Source organism: Pantherophis guttatus, chromosome 1 (genome assembly GCF_059756535.1).
Source record: "Pantherophis guttatus breed Tessera chromosome 1, ASM5975653v1, whole genome shotgun sequence".
Taxonomy (NCBI): Eukaryota; Metazoa; Chordata; class Lepidosauria; order Squamata; family Colubridae; genus Pantherophis; species Pantherophis guttatus.
In genome coordinates this window covers 313,687,313-313,711,052 of record NC_142063.1, presented here as the reverse complement: position 1 = coordinate 313,711,052, position 23,740 = coordinate 313,687,313, and the positions used below count along the sequence as shown (strand labels likewise).

Genomic DNA, 23,740 nt, shown 5'->3' with positions numbered 1-23,740 from the left:
ACTGTCCCAGCTCTTAAAAGATCAGCAATTCTTCTGGTCAACCCAAGAGCAGACAGCATTTCAAGAATTAAAACAAATCTGTGGTTCTCGGTCTTCGGCCATCCTGACCCTTTGTGAAGAAGACAGATGCTTCAGATGTGGCCACAGAAACAATTCTGATCCAGGTGGAGAAAGAAGGGGGGAGAGATTTGTTTTAGTGTATTAGTGTGCCTTTTACTCCAGAATTCTCCTTCCAGCATAAAGGAATTATGATATTTTCCATAAGGAGTTCCTGGCAATAAAAAATATTATTGTTCAATAATGGAGACACTTACTGGAAGGAGCAGCCCACACTAAATAAAGTCGGTTCAGACCAAAAGAATTTAGAAGTCTTCCAAGAAACTAGACTTACAATGTTTGGCCTTGTCCCAGTGATTAAGCAGATAAACCAAGTAGCATTTCAGTTGCAACTGCCAGCATCAATGAAGACGTCACCCTATATTCCATCAATCTTTGCTAGTGATTTGCATCTCCCCAGACTCTGCTATACAGTGAGAAAAAGTACAAGGTGAAAGCAGTGCTAGACTGTAGGTGCTAGACTGTAGACAAAAAGGAAAATGGGTTGAATATTTGAAAAATTTGAAATAGGTTGAATATGAAAAAGCTACCCAGAATCAGACTCATGCATGAGTTGTAACTGGTACACTGCTTTCACAACCAATACCCTAATAAATCTATGCTTGCCAACTACCAGACTTGCAGAGTTTGGCAGTGACCAAAATGAACAGAAGGGATTCTTGTATAGGGTGGAGGTGCCTTGGGGGTAGCAATGGGAAATGAGGCAGGAGATACTGTATATATACAGACATGAGAGGTAAAGGCCAACTAATTCCCAATGGAGGGGAGGCTCTACTGATGCACCAGATGCCTTGTGTGGTCTTGGAGAGTTATCAGTAGATGAGAGGAGCCACACAGCTACATTTTGTTTTCACAGCCCACAATCTGTGTCCCTGGGGACTTGGGGGGTGGGGAGGATGATCTGAAAGGGGAAATGATATAACAGTATGTGGAAAGATCTTGGGAGACTGGGCAAAAAGGTCCTGCCAGGAAAGTGTCAGATAAGAGAGAACATAGCCTGCAACTGGAGAGTGGGTAGCACCAGAGGCTCAGAAGAGATTCTCCTTAGTGTCTTGGGCTATAAAGAAGATGGGCAGAGAATTGTACTTACAGGCTTGCAAGATTCTGTCAATGTAACTTTACAAGTTACATTGGAATTAGATCATCTCATGTAACTAATGTAACTAATTCTATAAGAGGTGCCGTAGATCAGGGGTGTCAAACTCAAGGCCCATGGGCCAGATCTGGTCCACAGGGGGCCTAGATCTGGCCCATGGGGCCACCCTGGAAACAGTGAGGGACTGGCCTGCGGTGCCTCTGCCAGCAAAAATGGAGCTTGGGTTTTCACTGGCAGACGGTTGCAGGAGGCCTTCGCAGCCAGAAACGGAGCTCGGGAGCCTGTTTTTGCTGGCAAAGCGCTCGGGCCACCACAGGTGCCCCCACCATGAGTGACGTTGAGCTGGCCACGCCCACCCTGGCCACACCCTCAATGAAATCGAGTTTGACACCCCTGTCATAGATCATCTGGCTGTGATACTTACCTGGTTTATCACACAAGGTTGACAAGCCGCTTAATGATCCATCACCTCCTATGTTCAACTGAACGCATTTTTCTAGTAGACTTCTCTGAGTCCTGTGACATTGCTACCCATTGAGATAGGTAACTTTACATTTCCTAGGAAGTTTATTTTCGAGTGTAGGTCACTTACTGCATTAAAGTACCTCTTCAACTGGCTGTACTCAGAATGCTCCAAGTGCTTAAGGAAGGCCTCTTCTCCTTCCCTGGAGGAGGCAAAGGCAAGCCACTTATCACATGGCCAATTCCTATAGAAAAGATTGCCCTGCTGCCTTGGAAAAAACCTTTACATGTTTTAATACCTCCCATTTCACAAGTTTTGCTTACTAATTAACACCACCTCTTGAACTTTAAGAAATCCGTCCATTTTCAAAAGAGGAGAGAAGATAAATCTAGTTCCTGTGCAGTTTACAAATTTAATTTTAACTATGAAAAATAATGCAGATACACAAAGAGGAAAAAAACCTCCCTGAAACAAATCTCAACTCCTGATGACTTCCCAGACACATCCTTTTGCTACAGGATCCTTTGCTACAGGATCCTTTGACAGTCAAGGCTATGCCTGTGGAATATACTGGTATCCTCCCAGCTAAGAATTAACAAGATCAGGCCTATCTTACCTTTCCTAAGATCAGTTACAATGGGCTTTGGTGCTTACCCACCACAGACTAAAATGAAAACACTCCCTTTGAATCCAGCTTAGATTTTATTTCCACATCTGTACTTTTTGCACCAATTTCAGAAAACTCTTGCTGCTACCTTTTCAACTTCACAGCCTAGCCTATAAACCTTGAGATTTCCCTGTGATCCCCCTTCCAAATACTAATCATCTCCAATCCTGCTTAACTTTTTCAAACCAGCCAAGATCAGCTAAAGGTATTTAAAGAGTACTATCTCCATTACAGACTTTTAGGGAGCTGTTTAAAGTTATTTCTAGGTTAGTCTTTTATAGCATAGTTTATCTAACCTGACACTCAGGAAGATAATGGGGACAGGATTAATATTGCTATAACAATGGCTGCAAGGCATTAGAAGTCTTTATAAAGCAGTACTGCAGAAATGGTCTAAAACAAAATCCAGTTAGATATGTATTGGTGAGGACTATTGAGGGGGTAGTTATGATCAGGTCAAGTGCCTGCTCCTACTGGACTGGCAGGACTTCCTTCCAATCACTGCATAAAAGACTCAGGAGATAAGGCAGCACTCAGGGAGGGTATTATTAAAGAGCTGCCTTCTGTTCTTCCCACAGGGCCTTTTTACATCAACTTTCCTGTTGGAAGGACCCTTCATTATTTGAATACCTTAATTAAATCAGCCAAGAATATCTTTCTGCTATTTGTAGGCTGCTTCGGAAGACATTATCCTGGGAGGCAAGATATAAACAATTGTCAGTAAGTCAGTAAACTATTTCACTCTGTCTGGTCCCAACAGGGTACCTTTCCAAGCTATGCTGTCCAAATATTTTTCGATGGGATAAACTACAAATTGAAACTAGTACTTTACACCAACAGAAGTATTTCACATAGTACATACCATTAACAATCTCAATGATATGCATTTCACTGTGTAACACGGATACATACATACATAAAGAAATTTGTCTTTTATCTTGATTTTATCTGTTTATCCTGTTTTTATGTTTTTAGGATGTAAGCATCTTTTTAATCTGGCAGTATACAATTATAGTAAACCAAATAAATAAAACCAGGTGTAGGTTTGCAATCAAGAACCACTCCACACCTTACACTGACCAAGCAATGAAATATATGCATGTATCCTCAACACATGTAATAATTAAAATGTATGTTAGCAGGCTGGCTGGGAAATTCTGAGAGTTGAAGTCTACGCATCTTAAAGTGCTGCTGAGATTGAGAAACACTGAACTAAAATGTACTTTGCAAACACACAAGAGACCTTCTGCTATTATGTCTCCTATCTGAGTCTGGGTCCAAAGAAATATTTTCTGGCAAGGGCATAACAACAATGGTGGGTTATCTAAGGTTGTATTTTCACATATAATGAAGGATGAGAGAGTGGAAGAAGACACTGTGAAGCTAAAGCAACATGGAAGTTCTCCTGCACAATATCCACCAATTTATGATCTGTCTTTGTGTAGGGGTAGGCAGTTTGTGGGGCCCACTTGCTTTATATTAGAATCCCAAGATCCAACATTCAGAAATTGTTACAAACGGCATTCAGCAGTTCTTCCTAATCTAGTCCTGTGGCTATTATTTCTAGTATGCTGGCTGGAAATTCTGGATGCTTTAGTCCCAGTGACCTGGGAGAACTTCAGGTGGAGAAAAACAAACTTAAATCTAGGGATTTGTTTTGAGGACCAGAACAAAAGCACACACAACAATGTTTCACAATAAAATCTCTACCGAGTTTGCCCATCCCTACCATTTTTCATTATAGCAGTCTACTCTATATGGTCCTCTGTTTTCTGCAAGAGGTTACACAGCTGCATAGTGATTTGCAAGGACCAGAAGATCTTCTCACCCTGCCTTTGCTTTCCCCTCCCCCCCTTCCCGTTTTCCTCTCCTGCAAGCATCCTTTTACCTTAAGCCCCCGGATCTCGCCCAGGTGGAGCTGCAGGCGGCGGTTGACCTCCCGGATGAGGTTGCTGTGATCCAGCATGGCACTCACTTTCTCTGACTCAGCTTTACGAAGGCTACGAATGAGATCTTCTTTGCTCCATTTCAGCAGGTCCTCATCAGACACCTTAGAGAGGTCTTCAGCCAGCCCTGCCCCACAACTCTCTGATGCTGCCGAGGTTCCAGCTCCACTGGAAGCCACCACTTTGGACATTTTGGTGGGCAAAGTTTCTTCCTGATGTCACAGCAAGAAAGATGCAGCTTCCAAGTACCCTCGGGGAAAATCCTCAAGCTTGCTCCGAGCACCTCTGCAGGTGAAATGAGGCAAGGGTATTCTTGAAGTCTCTTCTTTAAGCAGGACCTGTCCCTCAATCCCCGAGGGTCCTTAAATAACCCCTTTCCTCGACCAATACAATTGCTCCTCTGGGCCAGATAGGCAACTGAGTCTCCAGGGGATTCAAACAGCTTTCAGAATTCAGCAACAAGAGTTTTTGTGTAAAGAGAAAAGCCAGCCCTTCCCTTCTCCCAAAGTTCCTTCTGCCAGCTCTTGTTCAGAAGAAAGGAGAGTCTCCCAAGGTGGAGTGGGGCATTCCGAGGTCAACAAAACCCTTCACTCACTTTCTCTCCTGGCCTCTGGATATCTTTCCCCCTGGGAGGCAAGGCAAGGCAAGGTGTGGAGGGGAGTTCCCGTAGTTTTACAGCCCAGCAAAACCGAGCAACGATCTTCAGCCTTAGTTCAACCGAAAGTCAACTTGGAATTCTGTAGTTTCACAGAGACACCTTCGGGCAAGGTGATCTTCTTTCAGAGGACCTTCTTCGTGGACGAACAGCCACGAGTACACTCAAGTGACTGGGGCGAAGGATAGAAAGTGACATCGGAGCTTGTAAAAGGCGGCATTGGAGTCACCGTCCAGAAGATCCTGGAAAGGGGGAGTGGGAGCGCCCTCACAGGCGTCCAGCCAAATACAATGGGAACGGTGGCTTCCTTGCCCCACGAAGAACCGGCAGCAAAAGCGCCCGTCGCAAAACAGGTTCCATTGGCGGTGGTAGTTGTATCTTCCCCGGATAACAAGGCGCACCCTTCTCCCTTGGAGAAGGCAGGGCAGCCGGGACGATTGGCGTACAAGAGCCCGGAAAGGAGGAGAGAAGAGAGTATAAAGTACAGTACAACTGTCTGGATGACGCACCCAGGGCGAGCGCACACACTGAGAGCAACGGGTGGGGCGGAGCAGAGGGGCAATAAAGTGCCCTCACCAAACCTCCGGGATAAACGGACCGGGTGGATCGTGGAGCAGATGCAGAGAAGTACGTGGCTGGGTTGGTGCGGGCATCCCCCGGCGCCCCACCTCCCAAGGGGGGGAAAAAACCCGCACAAAACCTTCCCCCTCTTCTTCTTCTTCTTCTTCTTCTTCAGCAGCAGCAGCTCAGGAATACCGGGGCGTCCCTCACACACGCCTTTTCTCAACTGGGCTCATCCCTCGCAGCCATCCTCCGCCTCGGGAGGAAAGCCTCCTACCGGTTCCACTTGTTCCTCTGCAGGGCGCCTTGCCTCGCCCCTGCAGCCCGTTACCGACGGCTCGTTTCAGCGGCGTCGGGAGGTGTTGCTGAAACCGACGCTTTCCCGAACTGCCCAGAGCGTGCATTTGGGTCTACGGTAGCCCCGCACCCGCAGCGCGGACGGCACGGCTCACTTTGCAAAAGGCGAGTGGAGCGAGCGCGAGGCGGCTGCCGCTTTTCACCCGGGAGACTGCGGGCCACGTGCGGGCCTGGAGGGAGGGAATAAACCGGTAGCTCGGAGCAGCTCGACGGCGCCACCTCCCGGCGACCGCTGGTATATTTTAAATCCGTGATGCTTAATAACGATGGTGGTGTGGGGTTGTTTTTTTTTTCATATGCAACGTTACATAAAGCGGTCGGTCGAGGTTGACGTTCATGGCGGCGGGGAGTCTGTGGTTCTCCTCTGCAGAATGAGTAGGAGGAGGTGCAGCAAAGCGGGCTTGCAATGCTGCGAAGTCAGTGAAGTAATGCAAACACCCACCGGAGGATGGAAGAAGGCTTTTAAACTCCCTCTAAAAAAATGACCGAATATGGCAGCTTTCATAGCACCCAAACTTGAAGCCGCTGTTATTCCCCGCCAATTATTCTGGCACTCCAAACAATGATGTCATTATTTTGCCGTGGAAGAAGGAAAGAAAGGAAAGTCTTGGGAGTTGCGCTCTCCTGACTTCGATCTTTTGTGCCTTGGAGGTAGCTTTTCCACAGGCGGTTCGCTGCCTTCTCGGCTAAATTTCCCTGCAAAGGTGCAAGACGCTGCTGTTGCGTTAAATGCCTTATTATTCCCGCAAGATTTTATGTCTTTTTAAAAGACGGTTTCAAATGTCGTCCCAAAAAATGGCAAAACTCTGCAATACCCGCTCCTCTGTGATTTAAAGTGTCAAATCTTCCATTTGTTTGCATGAATGACCTTAAGTGTTGCTATTTTGTTCGGTATGGAGGTTTCCTGAGGTGTCTTTCCATCACCCTGACTGGAGGAGATGCATAACGTCTTGGTAGCATCACTCAGACATTTGTGAATGGAGATGAAACCTATTCACGTTGCTGTTAGGTTGGTACATTGTTAGTTGAATGACTGTAGAAGAGGCTACAAATCACATGTGCAGAAATGAACTAACCCACCAGACTCCTGAACAATTGCTGGCTTTTGTGACAAAGCTGCAGACCTGTTTTATGCATTTATATATGTATTTTGTGGCAATGAAAGCTCTGTTGAGAATTTGAGAATGTGAGGAAGCCGTTTAAATGACTTGAAAGCAACAGAGTAGAAGCACTTAGCGGCAAATGGAGCAGAGTTAGAGAAAGGAAAGGCGTAGAAGCATGAAAATGAGAAGCTCTGGTCTTCTCCTTCTCCCCCTAGTGCTTCTACAACACTTAATCAGAAGTGGGTCAAACAGGACAGTCAGAAAACAGTTCTGAAAACCAACATCCTTTCGCCTGCTAAGAAGAGTTAAAAGAAGCTGGGAGTCATCCCATTTAAAAAACGTGTCTTTCTCCCATTTAATGGTGTCTTAATTCAAAATGCAAAGTAGTTTCAAGATTTCATTGCAGGGACAGACTGAAGGGGATTAAATCCTGGTGTGGTAGAAATGCAAGTGAAGAGCCAATGGACTCACCTCAAAGTGGAGAACAATGAGGGAAGAAACAGTCATATGAGCCTTATGGTGGTGCAGCAGAATAAAGTGCTGTTAAGTAGCACCAGCTGCTTGCAATTACTGCAAGTTCAAATCTCACCAGGCTCAAGGTTGACTCAGCCTTCCATCCTTTCAAGGTAGGTAAAATGAGGACCCAGATTGTGGGGGCAATAAGCTGACTTTGTATAAAAAAAAGAACACCACTTGGGGGCCGAAAGCCCTACTAAGCAGGTATATACAAAAGTATGAAGGCTATTGCTTAACGCATTGTAAGCCGCCCTGAGTCTCTGGAGAAGAGTGGCATATAAAGCCCTACTAAGCAGGTATATACAAAAGTATGAAGGCTATTGCTTAACGCATTGTAAGCCGCCCTGAGTCTCTGGAGAAGAGTGGCATATAAATCGAACGAATAAATAAATAAATAAATAAATATAGAGAGTTGGGGTTTTCAGCTGTTCTTGCAAGTTGCTGCAACTTACCATCTCATTTTCAGATGAAGGATTCCTAGGAAGGCTGGTCCCTGCAGGTTGATTTTATCCTTAGATAAGAACCAAAAGGCTTTCTGATTTAAATGGCTAAAATGCATGTGGTTTTACAATGAATGGAGCAATTGATGCTAGGCAGGGCATGGGAGAATGACCTGTGTGACTGTCCACTACCTTTGCCTTGGTCTTCCATCACAATGAGAGATCTTCAGCAGTTCATGCACAACATCCTGCCTGCTCCATTAGCAGTCCTGGGACAGAATGACAATCCTTAACATAAGCAGCCTAAACATGGAAACCAATGCAATAGTGGCCTGGTTTGGAGTGGCAAAAGAAACTAGTATTGTCAAGCAATTGTGAGGCTATAAGATTTGAGTGAATTCTGTGTTTGATCCTGTACATAGCAAGGAAGATGATGATGGAAATATGTAAGAATTTGCCTAAGCAAACAATCTTAAATCCAAAGCAACAAGGCAATGCTTGAAAGCAACTTGGGAAAAAGAGTAGAAGAAAGAAGGGAGGTACAGCAGAATTTTGCCGAATTCTGTTGTTGTAATTATTGTAGTTAGTCTCAATAAATATAATTTTAGCCTTCCTATGGAGTTGATTTTCTTATCTGATCTACCTAATGGAATATGTCACAGACATGTCCATATTGTTTTGGGGGCAATGGTATGGAAATGGTTTGCAATTACTTTCAGATTTTTTTTAGTTTCCTAATCTAATCTACAGTTTCAAGAATTTCTGGGGCCCTCCCTTCAAGTACCAGCTTTGCTTTATTTTTCAAAAATCAGCTCCAATTAGTGCTCCCACTATTGGTATAATGCTATAATGTAAAGTATTGTAATTCTAATAAGGAAACAAATAAGGACTGAACTCCCAGTTCTCATAGCTTAATAAAATCAGACTCTTGTGTAATTTTGCTTCTAAAGACAGTATAAGGAGTTCTGAAATTTTGTTTTCATTTATTCATATTTTTTCTTCCTTAGACTTGATTGGGGACTCATTGTTTCTGAAGACTGAATAATCATTTATTTCATTCTGTTTAAATATCTGCATCCCCGGTACATTATAAATAATACATGCTTCTTGTAATCTACATTTGTTCCCAAATATTCCACTGAGAATTGCAGTGTCATCTTGTGAATCAAGAGGAAAATTAATTTAATGGAACAAATCAAAAGTTTAGGAAAAAGTCATTTGAGCATTATATCCAGAGTAACTATTAGACTTGCAAATCATAGCAGCTTTGGCTCCTGTATCCTTAACAACTTTGTCAAATACAGATTGCCAACTGCCACTAAATTTATTGACTGCCAGTTAAAAAAAGAATGTAAAAAATATTTGTCAGCAAATTTCACTCGTTACTTCTTTTGCTGGTAACAACTTTATAGCTGTGGTATTTCGCAAAGGTAGAGAGAATGCAGACAATGTTCAGTATTTATTACTATTTTAGGTTATCATTTTTATTTTGCATGGTGCATTTTGCATAATCCCATTCATCCAGTTTTACCTATAGTCAAAATACAGTATAAAGAGCAGGAATGTACAGCATCCTGAACAGAAGGCTTGGGTTCAAACACCTAGAAAACTGCCTTGTACCGAGTAAGAATATGCAGTACTGTCTGATACAGCCTTCTCTTTCAGATATAATAAAACTGCAAGTCTCTAGTTTAACATTTTTATTGAGTTATAAGAAAACATAAGATACGAAATACGAAAATAAATAGGAAAACAGTGGGGAGGAAGAGGGGAAGAAAAGTGAGGAAGGATTAGGAAAAAGAAAAAGAAGCATTGACTTCCGACTTGCTCTGTTGCAGTAAAATAAGGCATTAACATCAAATTACAACTTTTTGTTTTTTCATAATAATATAAACTAGCCATATCTATAAGGATCTATCAGTCTAATCGGTAAAACCCAAAATCAAAATTTCATTCTTTTCCGCTTCAAGTACAACGTTCAGAAGGGGTCTCCATGTGGAAACAAAAGTACTTATACTTCTTTTCATTAATCAAAATAGTCAATTTTGCCATTTCAGTCAACTCCAACAAATTCTGCAATCATTCGTCCATGGTAGGAATCTGCAAGTCTCAGTATTCCCTGCCAGGGTGGCCATTGACTTCCTTTAGAAAAGGCCTGAAGATTTATTTGGCTGCACCATTGTGCCTGGGCATTAGCTTTGGCAATGGGTGTATCCCCCACGATGATCAATTCTGATGCAAAATTGGGACCACCAGACACGGGTCCAAGCATCACAGCCTAGTAGACTTCCACATCCAGAACTAGATAATTTTTCTAAACATCAAACTATATTTTTTCAAAACATCAAATAAGGCAATGCTATTCCACACTTGGCGCTTTTAAAAATGAGTTCAAGGGCCATCTAAATCAGGCAAGACAGGGAGATGCTGGGATCCAAGGTGCACTCTAATATGTAAGCATCGAGTCTTAACAAGAGCCAGTCTGATATCATGGTTAAGGCATGAAGTGGGAGACTGAGATATCTAGTCCCACTTTAGGCATAAAGCAACCTGGGTGATTTTGAACCAGTCACTGTCTCACTGCCTGAGAAAGACAAAGGAAAACCATTTCTGAACCCTTATCAAGAAAACCTCAAGAACTTGTCCAGGCAGTCATTAGAAGTCAAGACTAATTTGAAGGAGGGCTCTCCTCAAAACAACTTCTCTTTTGTTTGAAGCTTGGACAGTAAAAATCTATTTGTTGGGAAATTCCGAAGAGGTTATGATTTCAACAGTTGTAGTTAAAATCTGTACAGTTTTTCCACTGTTTCAACATTTTATATTTTAATATATAATTACCATATTAAAATATTTTGTTAAATATTATATTGTTTTCTGAATTGCAGAAGCCACAAACAGCAAACCAAGAGAAGAGATTAGTTAATACGTTTTTGAAAAAGTTAGCAAAATTAATTACATTTTTGGAATGCTATCGGTCCAAAGCTACATTTCTTTTGCCACAGAAAAATATCTAAGCCTGATGGCTAAAGCGGCTGTTATATTGCACTTATGCCCCAAAACCAAGGAACTGAAGGGGTATTTTTTGCTGCAGGAGTTAAGTTTAATAGCCAGTTTTTAGATATTTCAGTATCAATAAATCCCCATTAATAAATAATACATTACAATAAGTAATCAAGTGAGAAAGTATTAATGCCAAATACTTCTCCCTAAACATCTTGATCATAAAGAATTTATACAATTATAAAATACTGATCTGTTACTTTTCTTCTGTTGGATTTAGATTGATCTTTTCAATTCCAATCACTTTTTTCTTTCCTAAAATGATATCTTTTGTCATTGATTGTGATAACGAGGACTACCTCCTTAAAGAATTGTATTGATTTCAAAATAAAGGCTTATCTCTCTTGGATTTGTGTTTGATTTGTTTTCCTGTCTCTGTTTCAGCAAAGTAAATATCACTTCATTTGAAGCCAGTTGGAAAACAAAAAAGTGAATTGTGTGATGTTTTTACAACCCATTCGTATGATTGTCTTTCACTCACTGTAGCTGTGGCATTTTGTGAAGGACAGAGCTAGAATGGAGATGATTGACACGGTAGATTTTAGCTGCGATCACCTTTTTCAATTCCTTTTTCTTTAGTGAAAAAGACAGGGAAGAAAATGCTTGGATTAAACTTCAGTACTAGGGAAAAAGAACATTTTTTTTAAAATTTGATTTATATGCCGCCCTTGTCCAGAGACTCAGGGCGGCTTACAATGCGTTAAGCAATAGCCTTCATACTTTTTGTATACAAAGTCAGCTTATTTCCCCCACAAACTGGGTCCTCAATTTACCTACCTTAGAAAGGATGGAAGGCTGAGTCAACCTTGAGCCTGGTGAGATTCGAACTTACAGTAATTGCAGACAGCTGGTGTTAATCACAATGCTTTCAGTCTGCTGAGCCACCAGGCCCATTAACCCTCTCCCTGCTTCTCCTCTTCAAACTTAACTGTATTTGTGGAATATGCTAATAAAGTGAGTTGAGTTTAAAGCAGCATAAAGGGATCTGTAATTTTTTTTAAAAAAAATTAAATTCCCAATATTTTGCCTCAGATTCAACATCTAGGCCCACTGAGGATTTTATTAATAAAAGAAAATAGGAGATATAGATACTATTATATATTTAGACATTTAAAATATGCAGCACCTGCAAATGGAAATTTAACATGCTAGAATGAAAGTTTTAGCCCAGACATCTCTGCAATAAGATGAATTTCTGTATGCTTTTTATGACTGGAAATATTGGTTCATGGCAAGCTCTACTGAATTGAAATGAGAGAGACAGAAAAAACCAGAGGCATAGATTTTAAATTTTACTTAATATAATATGATTCTGTACCTCGTTCCTTTGCAGATTTTGCCAATTTCTGCATTCTTGTTTATACTCACTTACAAATAGAAATTATGCTTTTCTTCTCTCTATGATCATTTCTATGATCCAGGAGGAGCTACGGTGAAGTGCAGGATTTTTAATTGCTAGTACAAAGTAGTATGCAATTGATATCAAGTTTGGGGGCAATAATAATAAGACTGAATCAATTTACAATAGAAAGATTCTATTGCATCAGATCAAATACTCATGTAGCTCAGTATCCGGTTTTCCCAAAACTTAACCAGATGCTTCCAGATACATTTAAGCAATATCTTCCATCTGCTCTTTGTTTCTCCTTCTGTCTCAAGCAATTTATAATCAGACGTGCAAGTGGGATTGCCCAATGATATCAGCGAAAGACCTAAATTTGAGCAGAGTGAGGCAGTATCACCCAGCTCCATATGTTCATCTAGCATAAGCCTTCCCAAGATTGGTGCTCTTTATGCCCATGAAGAGCACAGCTCTCAGTTATCCCAGCTCACATGCCATGCTGAATACGCGGAGAACTGTCGCTCCAGCAAGTCTAAGGGGCATCCGATTAGGGAAATCTGTAGCTAACCAGTGTTACATTTCCTAAAAATCACAACTACCAGTATGTAGACAGTGGTTTAGAACACACCATTGTCATTATTTAACTGTTTGTTTGTTTGTTTGTTTGTGCAATTTATACCCTTCTCAATCCAGAGCGGATCCAGATGACTTGAAAGGAATTTTTAAGTCCACATATTAAAACAACAATAATAGATCATAATAAATGATGATAACAATAAGAAATTATGGATCGTAAGTATGCTATTCCCTGCTAAGAAAGCAGCAATGAGTAGAAACCTTATGGTCAGAAAAAGACATGAGCAGCAACGTTGTTTTAAAATCCATTTGTCATAGCCAACCATTTTTAAGGACAGAAATCTTGACAATTTTCTCCTCTAATTGCACACTCAATATATGCATGCTTCTTCTTTGAAATATAGTGCATGCTCATTATTATTTGTATATCTTATATGTAAACATTTTTATATAATAGCTCTTCCATTGAGCTGTACCTTTTACATATTATGACATATGTCTCTAAGGGAGATGTTCAAAAAATGTGAAGACTGAATTAATTAAATAAATAAATATTCAAAAAGTACAAGTAAAATGTCTAGGATCTTTTTGGTGCCTGGATATCTGCAAGAACTAAAATAGTGGGCATTTCTGAAGATACGATAAGGAATTTTGATCTTATATTTAAAAGAGAAGAAAAGCAGTATGTCTTTACCTTCCATCATGGAATAGTTATAAAAATTAATACATTACAATTTTCCTCTCTTTTAGCAAACAAAAAACTTAAAAACTCACGCTAATTAATGTAATTGGTTTTGAAATACAAATTAGATAGTAATTCTGGAAAAATGGTGTCTATCTACTAAAGGCATACCTGATGGGATGAAATTAAAATAGCTAATTAGAGAATTATTTGAAAAGCTGATAATTTACCCTAGAGAGTTTGAGAAGAGTTTGCAGCTTGGTTCCACAAGAGCTCTTATCCATCTCTTTCTGTCTCTTGGGTTTCTGTTGGACTGGTTTACATCCACATGTTCTAAGGGGACACTAGACCCTACGTTTTGCTTACAGTATTATTTTTTCATCTGGAATTCAACATAGGTTTATATGGAATATGAATTAAATAGACAATGAGTTGGGGTAATATGAGATTCCTGTTCTGACTCTAATTTCTAGTGGTTAGAATTTAAGTTAAAATTATCATCCCACTAGTTAGACTAGCCCAGGAAATTAACTCCAGAGAAAGGCTAAAACTACTTTTATTGAGATTAGCTACGACAGAATCTTACTAGTCTAACTATGCTGGACCTCATCCTCCTTATAGTCTAGTGAATTAGGGAAGCATTTGTCTGAGTCTCTCTTGAGTATTATCTTGTTCTGGACTTAAAAATGGTTTAGCCCCTTTGCCTAGGACTAGGTAATGGTTCATAGTTGCATTTGCATTGTATTTGTCATGAAATCACTTCCCCATATGTGGTTGACAAGACTAAATCATGCCTCCTAAAATTTATACATAGTTCGTACGGCCGATGGTCCTAGAGCCATGATGGCGAACCTATGGCACGTGCACCACAAGTGGCACGTGGAGCCATCTCTGAGGGCACACGAGCCGACGCCCAGGTCAGCTCCACTGTGCATGCCCGTGTGCCTCCTGCCGGCCAGCTGATTTTTGGGTCTCTGCCAGGAGGGGCGCGCGCATGTGCGGGGTGAGGTGGGGTTGTGTGTGCATGCACAGGGGTGGGGTGGGGTCGCACGCTCATGCACATGCACATGGGGGGTGCAGCGCCTCCCCGTGCCCCATTTTTGGTCCCAGGAGGCTTCAGGGAGGCCTGCTAGCACCAAAAGGGGGGTCGCGCATGCATGAGCAGGGAGCAGGGGAGTGGAGGGGTCATGCGCACATGCACAGGGTGGGACCTGTAGGGGGAGGCATTGCATTATGGGTGTTGGCACGTGCGCACGCACTGTCGCACATGTGCGTGTGCTTTTGGCACCTGAGAAAAAAAAGATTTGCCATCATTGTACTAGAGCTTCATATCTGTACAAAGTGATGCATTTTATACCTATTTGCTAAAAACTGACAACATAATTCCTTGCCATTCTGAACATGTGAAAAAGTGTAATATAAGTGCTAACCAGTAGTGGGATTCAGCCAGTTCGCACCTATTCAAGAAAACCGGTTATTAACTTTCTCAGCAGTTTGGAGAATTGGTTGTTGGAAGAAATCTTATTTTGTTTTTTTCCACTTTACAGGGCTAATCCTGTAAGGAAGGCAGGAAGGAAACATTCTGGTGTTGTTTCTAGCCTAATCTTTATTGCCCTGCTTACAGAAGCTGCCTCTTGTTAACCCTTATTACATTGTAATGGCTAAGACGAAGCGCCCATCGACGTGACGTTGAGTTGGCCACGCCGACATGGTCACATGCAGTGGTGGATTCCTCCCGGTTCAGCCTGGTTCCACCGAGCTGGTAGCTGTGATGATATGATGTCAGCGAACCGGTTCTGCCCAGAAGTGATATATCGAGATAGAGTCTTACTTCCTGACATCTTTTTTCTATTTTTTTTTATTTCTGTCTTCCTATTGCCTTTCTAAAGAAGAACTACATATTACCAAATATCTGGCTTGATAATTTTGCATAGAACCACATTCAATTAGGACAGAGACTGTATATGGTACCAAGGGCAGAGCTCGTGTTCCTCTTGTTTCAAGTAGCGTAATAGCTTCCAAAGAAATCCCAACCTGTCTTTCATCAAAGAAGAAAGGAAGTAAGACAAAGTATTCAAGTGATTTCAGTGTGAAAGGTTCCATAGACTCTGAAGCATCTCTGCTTGTGACTGTGGGTAGCTTTGAAGGCGCTCTTGATACAGAAAACATAGTCTACCAGATTAGCAAGGAGCAAGCAGGAAGAAGAGACTCTGGAGACTGGCTGCTGAAAGTCCTGGTTAAAAATATCTCAGCATTTTAGTGGGAGGCAAGAAGTAAAAGAATGTGCCAGTAGAGACATATTGTCGATTGATGCACCCAAATAACAGGGTCAACAAGAGTGACAAAGTCTGTGCCACCAGCTTTTCTTCAATGTGCAAATGTATAAAAAAAGAATCGAGTTGGTTTCTTACAAAATGAAGCAGTTTAATATATATTACGTTTATTCGTATCCTGATTCTTGGCCTCTCAGTGGAACTGTAGCACAGATGGATGATTTAGATAGATCATTGACATAAACCAGTCTGCATTATAATCCCACCAAGGGATGATATGAAACATCCCTGCTTTTTTTTTTTGCTGGTGAACCTTTCAGTTCCATTATCTTTAGCTGGTGAATAATAGAAGCCAAGTTGTATTTCCCCAGACAGTTTCTGCAAGCAAACACTTGCCTTCTAATAAATGCCAACCAGGAAATGCTAATATCCTTGTTTGTCATCCTACTCTAAAACCTAAATGACTTGAGGTGAAATTCACCTGAAACGTTTGACAGATTCTCGTCTCCTGGGAAGTTTATTTGGCAACAGATCTCTCCAGTCATCCATTTTTGAGGGCATTAGGGAAGGACAGGCATAGCTAACAGTAAGAAGATTCAGTTGGCTTCAGAGTTATCATTGATTCAAGAATTAAACCCATGGAAGTGATACAGATATAAGATGCAAGCTCAGCTAAATGACTCTCTTCAAACAGGAAATGCTGGCTGGGAAATGACGCAGACAAGACATTTTCTCTCAATACTTTCCAAGAACTGTTTCTGGTTTTATATTCCCAATCAATCAACAGCAAAAGTATACATTAGAGAGAGGGAGAGAAAAAAGGCTCAGCTGTTAGGCATTAGTAGGGATGACTTTCCACTGTTACAATGGAAATAAAGCAGAAAGTGGTAACCTTTGTTCTCAATGCTGCATGTGGCTCCCAACCATTCCTTTTGTGTTGTCCTCACACACGTCCTATCCCAAGGTGCTCAAATTTAGCAGCATGGTTGCCCACGATTTGGAAGGGGGAAACACATGTAAAGTGTTGTAGATGAAAGTACTAGGACACATGTCATAATTTAAAATAGCAAAGATCTACTCCAACAAAACAAAACAAAGGCTTGGGTCCCACATGTGCATCAACATCCTATCTACTTCTACCCTTAATCTTGAACATATACACATGTATACACATGCTGGAGCTGGCCATTAGCTCTCCTTAATGGAAAAATTAAGGGGTTTGGCTCAGTGGTGGAATTCAACTTTTTTTACTACTGGTTCTGTGGGCGTGGCTTATGGGCTTGGTGAGCATGGCAGGGGAAGGATACTGCAAAATCTCCATTCCCACCCCACTCCAGGGGAAGGATACTGCAAAATCCCCATTCCCTCTCCACTCCAGGGGAAGGATACTGCAAAATCCCCATTCCCTCCCCACTCCAGGGGGAAGGATACTGCAAAATCCCCATTCCCACCCCACTCTGGGGCCAGCCAGAGGTGGTATTTGCCAGTTGTCTGAACTACTCAAAATTTCTGCTACTGATTCTCCAGAACCTGATGAATTTCACCCCTGGTTTGGTTAAATAATGCTAGCAGAAGCCAGACAAAACTCCCGGGTTATGGTACTTATGGTAGTTATTCTGTAGAAAGTAAAAGAAAAAAGAAAAGAACTTGGCATCACTATGAGCCATGGAAAATCCCAACTCAAGAACAATAAAAATTATAAATGGAAGGAATGATAACCTAGCTGGTTACCCCACCTCAAAAAGGACTTATTACAGAATAAAAAAAGACAACCATATGATCAAAGGGCTGGAAATCTTTCTGACGTGCCAAAAGGAGTCTATTAACTCCAGATTTTTGGATGCCTCTGAAGATTGCTGCAGGAAAACTTTGAAAGGACAAATAAATTAAGACAGAGACATGCAGTCGTATAAAGCCTGCATCTCTGAGTTTTCTGGTCTCATTGGGGTAGAGGTGGGAGAAGAAGAAATTTTCCATTCTTTCTGTAGTCTCCCAATCAATTTTTATATATTTTATGTGTTCTTAGATTTGTGGGTTTGGGGAAAGAGTATTGTAAGCCACCCAGTATCACGTACTTGAGATGGGTGGCTATGTAAAGTGAAATACATGCCATAAATACATAAATAAAATCAGGAAGAAAGAAGAAGAGCAGAGCCCAAGAAAGGAGCAGCAAAAAAGTGTACGAGACCCAAATGCCTCTTAATGATTAATAGAATAAAAGATGCAAAAAATGTAACGCTTCTGCAGCATAAGGTGGTACTTAATTTCATGATTTTCCCTGACACTTTGTAAAACTTTCCAAAAGCAAGTGGGTGGGCTGTATGAAAGAAGGAATCAGGAATATCCAAGGACAGATAAGAAAAGTCTGTATCTCATTAGAGAGGCAATATACTGATCAATCACTAAGGTTATGGAAAGAAACTGCAGAGGTTCAGAGTTTACTCTAAAATAGACTTCACAATACAAACATTATTTTTAAGGGTTACCAAAAAACCAAATACTATGCATCAGAATTCAAAATAAAATGTGACCACTGGATGCATTAATATAACAGAAGAGATAATAAGAGCACTGCCAGGTATCCAATTTAAATCAACATTCATGGTTATAATCATATGACAAGTACTTGAACCTAGAAGACAAAAATTTAGCAATTAAAATCTGACCTTGGGATCTCTGCTGAAGAGGATGTCTGAGAATGCCCTGGAAAGTTTATTAAAAGAAGCTGGATCACCCTAGACTGAAAAATCTATGTAAAACTGGCAACATAGGAAGATATGCTCTATTGACTTGATCTCATCCTGTTAACACAAAGAAAGCCTTGGAGAAAAAGAGTTTTACAAAACGAGCCTTCTAACAGAGCAATTGAGCCCAGGTAAAAGCCTATCAGTCTTTGGGATAAGTGAGTGAATACAAATAGGCTGCTGGAGCAGCTCTTCAACAGCGCCTGAGTGATCAATACAACCTTGAAGACTGGTTTCAATCGTTGTAGTGTTATTTGTGGCATACTCTCTGTTTAACTTCTGCCTTACACTTACTCTTATCCTTAAGGGTAGATATTCAGAAAAGAGGCCAAATGAGTACCATTTACTTTATTTCTTGTTATTATTATTTTTATAAATAACTCAAGCTGGCGGGCATACCTAAGACTCAGTGGTGGGATTGAAAAATTTAACAACCAGTTCGCTGCCCGGTTGCTGGGTGGGCGTGGCCATGTGGGCATGGCCTACACAGCCTCCTGCACCATGGCGGGGGGGGGGGTGTTTTCACCATCCAGGAGGGCAAAACCAGCCTCTCCCGGGCAGAGCCCCTGTGGAACCCAGAAACGGGCCCATTTCTGGATTTCTGGTACTTCCAGTAGGCCCGTTTTTCACCCTCCGAGGCTCCAGAAGCTTTTTTTAAGCCTCCAACAGGGCAAAAACGGCCTCCCCCGGCCATTTCCGGACTTCCGGTAGGCCCGTTTTCATCCTCCCAGAACCTCTGCGTGGGCCTTGCATCCAAAACGGGCTGCGTGGAGACTCCTGGGAGCGACAGGGTGGGGTAGGCGGGGTCAGCCAGTCCTTGGAACAACCAGTTCAGCAAACCAGATTAAAATTAACATCTGGTTCATCTGAACTGGTCCAAACTGGCTGAATTCCACCCCTGCTAAGACTCCTTTTTCCTATTTTCCCCACAACAACAATCCTGTGAGGTGGGCTGGGCTGAGAGAGAGTGACTGGCACAGGATCACCCAGCTGGCTTTTCATTGATTTGAACTCACAGATTCATGCTTTCTACCCTGGTGCTTTAACCACTAGGCCAAACTGGCTCCTTATTCCTTTAATTTTAATATTCTTTTTCTGGGGGGATTTGACATTATTAGCTAGTACTAGTAGCAGTAATTTCACTAGCAAAGGGTTAGGCTTTAGCCAAGATGTCAGAATAACTAGCCTGGGTTGGCCTTTGATTTTGATTTAGTCATTATCTGGAAATTTGAACAAGAAGGCTTAATAAATCTGACTGGTGGTTTGTTTGGTTTTTTTCCCAAGAAGCCTATAAGTGGAGAATACCCCCATAAGGATCCCCATGTAATAACTGAGCAACAAATTTTGCAACAAAAAGATTTGATAGCTATTGGATGAAGTTTCAGTGGAATATTAATATTGCTGTGGCACTTTTGTGAGCCACGGAGGAGACATAACTGAGATGAGGGATTTCCTTTTAAAAGCTTGCAAAACAACGTAAAGGTATTTAAAGCAGTTAACTTGTTCTGTGTCATTGATGTCAATTTGCCAGTTATATATCTTGTTCTTATTCTACAAAAGACTGTCTTATGTCTTTTGGTGGTTCATAACTACTCTCTCCTTTTGGCAGTCTAAAGTAAAGGCCTTAAGGACTCTCCTTAGCCCATCTGCGGTAATGATAGGATGACAACATCATCCCTATATAGCAGAACAGAAAGAGGATTTGGCTGTCAGTTTAGGGGCAGGACAATCTATCCCCTGTGGGCATGTTAGAAGAGAATCTATATAGATGTTAAACAGAGAAGAAGCTAAAATGCAACCTTGTTTAACCCCTTTGGGTGTTGGAGCTTGAGTTGGAAAGCTACCCAATTGCAAACCCTTTATATAGTAAAACAAACTTCCTCTAATATCAAAAGGTTAACCTAAAGCTATGGTTTCATCTGCAACAAAGATAGAAAGGAAAATGCTGGCCTCATTTCAGTTTGCAAACTCTTGAGTCCAAGGATTCTTAGAGTAAGTAGAAATGTGAAATGATTGCAGAAATCAAGGCTACAGTCTTAAAATCATAGATATTGCTGAGAATGTAAAACAAACTTAGGGTTTATGAAGAGTATATGCTTATGCTAAACAAATACAGTTAGAGCGCTGAAGTTCCTATACTGACAAAAAAAATTAGGTATATAAATAAATTTCAAATGGCATATTCTACAGAAGGCTATATAAACATTATAATGACAGTAAAATGTCAACGTTATATTGTATATATGAGCTGTCATGTCCTAAAGTTTCATTTGATTGCAGCAATATATATGATGGATTGCACTACTGTCAGTAATGGGTCTTTGAGCATAGCATCTAGAGAATTGCTCTACACCTCTGCTAAAAGCAACTAAATCTAATTATTATAAAGGTGAGTTGCAAATCTTGAGCTTTGCAAAGCATGGAATTACATGTTATATTTTGTTAGGACTTCACCTAAAACATTTTACAAGCTCAATCTTATTTTCAGTTGCAGATTGGTTTACAATTGCTTTTTTTTTTCACATTGTCAAAAGGTGCTTTCTTGTCAAATCCAAAAATGAAGATTTGTTAATTTTGAAGAAATTCTATAGGATTTAATGTTTGGTAACCCCAGAACTTTATTTTTGGACTCTGCTTATTGAATTCACACATTTAAATAAGTGGCAATAAGAGGCTTTTTCTAAGAAAAGTAAAGGTATTGCTAACTATAGTTGCTTGGTGAGTTGGAACTATTTAAAGTGTTCATAATACAGTCTTTCACTTGCAACATCTTCTTTCCCTGCTCAATTGTCTTTTAAAAAGCCATGAAAGCATTTGCATATTTAAATGTCACACTTACCTGACTTGCACTGGTTGCCAGTTTGCTTCAGGGTCCAATTCAAAGTGTTAATTATCACATTTAAAGCCCTTCATGTCATTGGTCCAGGCTGTCTGAGGAACCGTCTCACCCCAATGGGGTTAGTCCAGCCATGTTCCCAGAAAGGGTGTGCTACGGTGTTACAGATGAAAATACCTAACCTGATATCTGTAAATATGTGTGCTTGTTTATATGTCATTGTGTGATGTCATTGTGTCACTTACCATTGGTTAGTACTTACCATTAGCCCCGCCTTCTCTGTATATAAGTTCTTGCTCCTCCCAGATTAGTGCCTGTCTAATTGTGTTCCTGAGGAAGAAAAGAAATAAATATTACTATTACAAGAAAGCCTACAGTCTCTTATATATGGGCCTAACCAGGATAACCAAACTAGCAACAAATTGGTAGCAAGAGGATGGTTTGGTAGGCCCAACCGAACATAAAGATGCAAGACTCACATAACGACAAAAGAAGACCTGCCACCAGATACATAACGAAAAGAATGGCAGCTCAACTAACTCCTGACAAATATACACCACTTGAAAATATTAAGAAACAAACGCAATTACAAGAAAATGAACTGCTAACACCAAACAAAGAAGATGAGGTAAAAAGAAAAATACTAGAATTAATAGAAACAACTACAGCTGAATCAAATCTGCTTGTGAAAATCCGCAGCATAATAAACGACCACGGAACAGCAGCAGATAACGAAAATAACAAACAAGAAAACTGCAAGGTAAGAAATTCAACCCCTGACTTCAAAAATGACACCAAAGATGGCGACAGCTTCCCGCCTTTTTCATGGCAGCCATCTTACCCACCTAATACCTCTAAAATGCCTGACCAATTACTAAAAGAATTCCAAACCTCAAACTACGAAATAAAAAACAAAACCTACCAAGAAGATGATTACCCGAGTCCAAAAACAAATAAAAAACAATTATTTAAACAAAACAAAGCTCAACCTACTGAAGTAGAAATAGACAATGCTATACAGGTGCTAACTGCAGCACTCGGGACTAAACTAACAATACCAAACAAACAACCAGAAAATGAAATAGAAAATTCTAAACTACCATCTACCAAAGGCCAAAAAGAAATAGACTGTCTAAAGAAAGGCCTAGCCACCCGAAGAAAGACAAGCTGGCAATCATACTTACCTACTGAAGAGCAGCTCCCTGAACAACCCGGCTCCATTGGCAATTGCGGCCCGCCTCAAGCTCCACTTACTGACGACCTCAGAGAAGACTCCCCGATGAGCAGAGCAGCACCCCAGGCATTCTTCAGTCACCAGAGGCCCTCCGGAAACAAAGCAGAGCAACAGAAGGCCGTCTGGGACTTCACCCCAGGAGCTGCAGACACAGGAACCTCCCTCATCGACTGCTGGAGAAAAATGAGGACTGAGCATGCCCAGAACGAGCCTGCAAAGAAAGAAGAAGGAAACATAAATACAAGTCAGCGCAACATAGAGATAAGTAAATACAGACATACATCTACCATACCCAGGCCTTATTGTGAGTATGCTAAGGTCTTAAATCATGGACAGCTACTAAACATGAATAACACCTCACTACACTCAGGGACAATACCTCCAGACTTTATAAAATTGAAATTAGATGGAAGCAACTTAATGGAATGGGATCAGTGTTTACAGATTGTATATATGAAAGAAAATGTTTTATTTTTTATTGATAACCCACCAAATAAGCCTTGGACCTATGAAATAGACTGCCTCCACCACAAAGCATACTATATGTTAATTGTTTCTATTTCCCCAAGTATACTCCCCAGTATAGAGCATAATTTAACTGTATTTGAAGTATATCAAAAATTATTCAGACTGTTCTATAGCAAAAATGTAGCCACTACCACAAAAATCTCTAGGGAATTCTATTCTGCCAAACTAAAACATGATACATCCATGAGTGAGCATATCTTGAATTTAAACGCTGTAAGAGCAGACCTTATTCAAAGGGGAGAAACCATTTCTGACAACACCATGAAAAGCATTATAATTAACTCACTAGATCACAGCTGGGATAACTACATTACACTAATAGATAACCTAAGTATAGAGCAAATTACTTTAGAAAACCTTACCAATAAGCTTATTACTGAAGATAGACTTAGAAGAGAGCGATATACACAACAAAGAGAAGGTAGAAATCAAAGAAGGACTGATTTCAGGGCCAGAGACAGATACCCACATGAATGTCTCACATGTGGATCTGAAAGACATCAGAGTAGAGACTGTCCCAAGAATATAGGATACAGTGACTCAT

The 23,740-nt window shown here is 40.9% G+C and overlaps 1 protein-coding gene across 5 annotated transcripts in view; it reads right to left on the bottom strand.

Annotated features, from left to right (window-relative positions):
* CCDC85A (coiled-coil domain containing 85A) overlaps positions 1-6,302 on the bottom strand; it is a 168,341-nt gene extending 162,039 nt beyond the window's left edge. For 3 of the 5 annotated variants that reach the window (XR_015731569.1, XM_034427331.2, XM_034427334.3), the window contains exon 1: positions 4,232-6,034. Coding sequence is in view for 4 of the 5 variants with exons in the window: in XM_034427331.2 (XP_034283222.1) it covers positions 4,232-4,480 (249 nt within the window). In the remaining variant the exon portion in view is untranslated. Of the gene's footprint in view, positions 1-4,231 lie in introns of all 5 variants that reach the window. The other 2 variants (XM_034427332.2, XM_034427335.2) reach the window with 2 other exon arrangements.
* Between the last annotated feature and the right edge of the window lie 17,438 nt (positions 6,303-23,740).